Below are 3,877 nucleotides of genomic sequence, written 5' to 3' on the forward strand. Positions count from 1 at the left end.
AGAATTTCAGCATCTTTTCGAGTTCAAAAAGGTCTGACTCTGGCAATATTCCTACAATGAAAAAGGGCTGTTTTATGGCCTTGTTAAAATAAGAATTAAAATCTAACTCAGAGTCTACCATCATTCCCAAACGTGTGATGTAGTCACATGTTATAGTGTACTTGATGACCTTCCCGATTTTTCCTGGGAAACTCCAGCTGTTCTCCTGAAGAGAAAACAGAGAGAAAACAACGTTATTTGTTTAGATCTGCTCCCATTTGGCACATGCATAGACATGCACAGAATTTGTATGGTAAACTGTCCATTTTGATCAGCTGTGTGTAGCATGTGTGAAATGAATTCCATCTAATTTCATTGTTAGAATCATTCGTGTATCATTATACAATGATACACGAATGAATGCAGTTTCCCATTTCCTCTGGCAAGCTGATGGAAGCAAAAACCCTGAAACAATTCAGTGGGCAACCCAGCACTCTACCAAAGCTCAGCTTTGCTTTAGAGACAACGCGTAGAGCCTCAATCACAGGAACCCAACAACCACACTGGCATTAGACCAGCGCCAATAATAGGCAATGACAGCAACTTGAACTTGATTCCATGAGTCAGTGGAGGATATAGGGGAATTCAAAATTCATTTAGTTTGTTGTAGCAGTGGTTCTCAAACATTTTTCAATAATTTACCCCCTTTGAAATGCTTTTTCAGCCAAGTACCCCTGACAAGTGCAAAAACAACAGCAACAAAAAAATGTTGGCAGAAAAAAACTCCTCCATGCAGAGGTCCAACCCAACACGATCACAGCAGCACATTTAAACCACAAACACACATATTTGACACCTTCAGGAAACCCAGAGGGAAAACTGAAGATAAAATGTGCTTTATCAAACTTCCATTTTCATTTTTTTATTGAACTTAATATAGCAAAGCCTAATTATTTTAGGAATTGTGCATGAATGATGTTGTTTAAATCAACATTTAAAAAAAAAAAAAAAAAAAAATCTCATGTATCCCCTGTAGTACAGTGTACCCCTAGCGGGTCAAGTACCCCCATTTGGGAGCCACTGAGTTGGGGCTCAGGACTTAAGCTGTCCTGTTCTTTCAGTTTGACCTCTGTCATGAGGAAAAATAGACAAAAATTCTAATCATTCAGTGTTTGCCCCATCATTGTATCGTTAATGTGGTGGAAAAGCTTCTGTAACAGCATTCAAACTAAAACTTCACCAAAAAGGCTCATATATTGAACCCTAGCTGCTCTCTCAGTCTGATAGTAACTCAGTGCATTTACTCTGGGTAACCTGCTTCTGTCTTGTTCTTCACCTGATTAGGTTCCTTGGGGAAAAAAGAAACAAATAGACAGCCATGTTTGAGGATTTTTTTTTTTTTAATTTTGCTTTTGACTGGGTTTGAGCCACATCAGTATTGCAGCAGCAGAGTCTTATTTGTTGCAGCCGTCCCAGTTGCAGCAGGTGACCTGCAGACCCTGAGCAACTCCCAGCTTCAGGCACTCCATCATGTTGAAGCAAGATTTGTGGAAGGTGTTCTCTGCAGAGAGAGAGAGAAATTACATGGTTCACTAAAGTGTTAAGTGCATTTTATTCTTGCATTTGCTGTGTGTGTGTATGTGAGTGTGTATACTATATACAGAAGGGCAGCTTCTCAGCCAAAACACCCTCCAGACATTCAAACAAAGATGTCCCATATAGGAATAACATAGAAATGGAGAACTTTGTTGGAGAGGACCCCAGAATTATTATTATTTTTATTATTATTATTGGCACTGCAAAAAGGTCTGTATTGTTGTCTGAAATGCTCTGAAGAAATGTGACTATTGTAGGACTGATGATTGTACTTTCACAGAATTTGAGAGATTCCTCATAGGTTAAAAAGTCAAAAAAAAAAAAAAAAAAAAAAAAAAAAGCATCATAGCCATGATTTAAGAAAACGAGGATTTTTGATGAAAGCCAATTTTGGGAAATCAACCCGAAGGCCTTTTAGGGAGGGATGGCACGATATAGTTTTACTAAGCCAATATCTGATATTTTCCCACTAATAATAGTCAACAATAATACAGATTTCTTTAAGAATTGGAACACAAATGCAGGTATAAAAGAAGTTTTGATTTTCTGAGAGGCCTGTTTTTTTGTAAGCAAAAGACAATGTCACTTTCGTTCTGCTGCTAATTTGAAAGTTGTATCACGGTAAGGACACACTCCGCGAAAAAGGGGTAACAGAAATGCCAAATTTCATAAACAGTCAGTATAAGTTTTGCTTTGTGTGTGTGTGGGGCTGGAGCCAAAAGTGAGAGAGGTAGAACATTAAAAAAAAAAAAAAAAAAAAATCAATCAACTAGTTTGCATCATTCTTATTGTGTATGCACAAATCCTATGCAAATTCACTTGATTTTTGAATTTGCTCGGTTTTAAAGGGCCAAGCTGTGGGGCAGAACTCACCATAAGGGGCTGGGTAGGTCACTTTGGCGCAGGCGTTCATCTCTGGGGGACAAGTCTCCACAGTCTCCACGCAATCTCCACTGTCAGACGCCTCACGGACACAGTTGTGGCACTGCAGGGCCTCACCTACGGGCGAGAGAGCGACAGTGTGTGTGTAAGAGAGGAGGAGAGGGGAAAAAAATGAAAAAGCAAACGTGTGAAGCAGTTGTATGTTGCAGAAAGATGATTTTGCAACATGTTTCTGTGAACATCAGGGACTAACTCTAGCAAGTTTTGTCAAGGTTCCATGAAACCATGACAGTTGTTGCATGGTGCTTTGTGATAACATTTTAACGCACACTATATTAAATTTAAATTGAGCTTAGGTAGAGTTTTGGGTCGTGGTACCCATTTTTTCCCCCCATTTCCTTCAATCCACTTTGTTCATAATCATTTATGCATTTAAAGTGTTATTTTGGGAGCTGTTTTGCTATGGAAGTGAACGGAGAGCTAGAAATCCAGCATTGTGGATTAACAGCCTCGGGGAGCACAGAGCAGCTAATGAGAGTACTCCACCACCATGTGGACTGTCACCATATAACCAGGGAACTAGACAACCCAACACTCTAGAGTTCAGTTTTGCTGTAAGTGATAATTGGCTTCATGCCATAACTTTTTTGTGCAGTACAGCTGGCTCCACAATTTAACGTACACCTTGACAAATGAAGCCAGCGATCTGCTGGATCTACACGTGGATGATTTTAGTGTCTATGCTCTTGTCACTTAAGTTGGACAGTATCCCGCAATGTATTCCTTTAATGACGCAATACTCACCATAGGTGACGGCCACCAGGAGCAGAAGAGCGAAAGCAAAGACCTTCATTTTCTTATTTCCCTCTGACGTCTGCAGGGTAAATACACACAAATGGGTGGGTACAGAAATAGTGAGTCTGATCACAAAAGCAGCTATTGGAGACAACAGTTAATGGAGAAAAAAATAAGGTTGTGAAAAAGATTTTAGAGGATTTGCAGATGACATTTAGCAAATTTTTCCCCTTTGTAATTACAGCATTTCTGGTAGTGCTACAGCAATGTTCAAAAAAGGAAATATGATTAAAGGCCCTTAATTTTCACTTACGTTCTGAACCTCTGCAGGTTGCTGTGTACCTGTCCTCTCCTTCTCCTGTCCTTTTATACCACTTCATCAGCGGGACAGATTGCTGATAAAGTGATAGCTGTGGGAAAGGGTACACATTTTAGAACTCAATGCACCTATCATGAATACGGTGGGTGGGTTTGGGAATTAGGATGAATAGGATGAATTACTGCTTACAATACTGCTTATTGTTATTTATAATAATAAAAATACAAGTAATTCTAATAATGATATTAGTACTCTTACTACTCCTACTTCTATTATTACTATTAGCCTACTGCTACTGTTATTGTT

At 39.2% G+C, this 3,877-nt stretch overlaps 1 protein-coding gene across 1 annotated transcript; it reads right to left on the reverse strand.

The window, feature by feature from the left end:
• Positions 1-1,425: 1,425 nt before the first annotated feature.
• LOC115375226 (ly6/PLAUR domain-containing protein 2-like) lies at positions 1,426-3,599 on the reverse strand. Its single transcript, XM_030074626.1, has 4 exons — positions 3,566-3,599; positions 3,262-3,331; positions 2,449-2,574; positions 1,426-1,540 (listed from the first exon to the last, which is right to left on the reverse strand). The coding sequence occupies exons 2-4, from the start codon at positions 3,308-3,310 to the stop codon at positions 1,434-1,436; spliced, it is 282 nt and encodes a 93-aa protein (XP_029930486.1). The 5' UTR covers positions 3,311-3,331; positions 3,566-3,599; the 3' UTR covers positions 1,426-1,433.
• Positions 3,600-3,877: the final 278 nt, after the last annotated feature.

Source organism: Myripristis murdjan, chromosome 2 (assembly GCF_902150065.1).
Source record: "Myripristis murdjan chromosome 2, fMyrMur1.1, whole genome shotgun sequence".
Classification (NCBI taxonomy): Eukaryota; Metazoa; Chordata; class Actinopteri; order Holocentriformes; family Holocentridae; genus Myripristis; species Myripristis murdjan.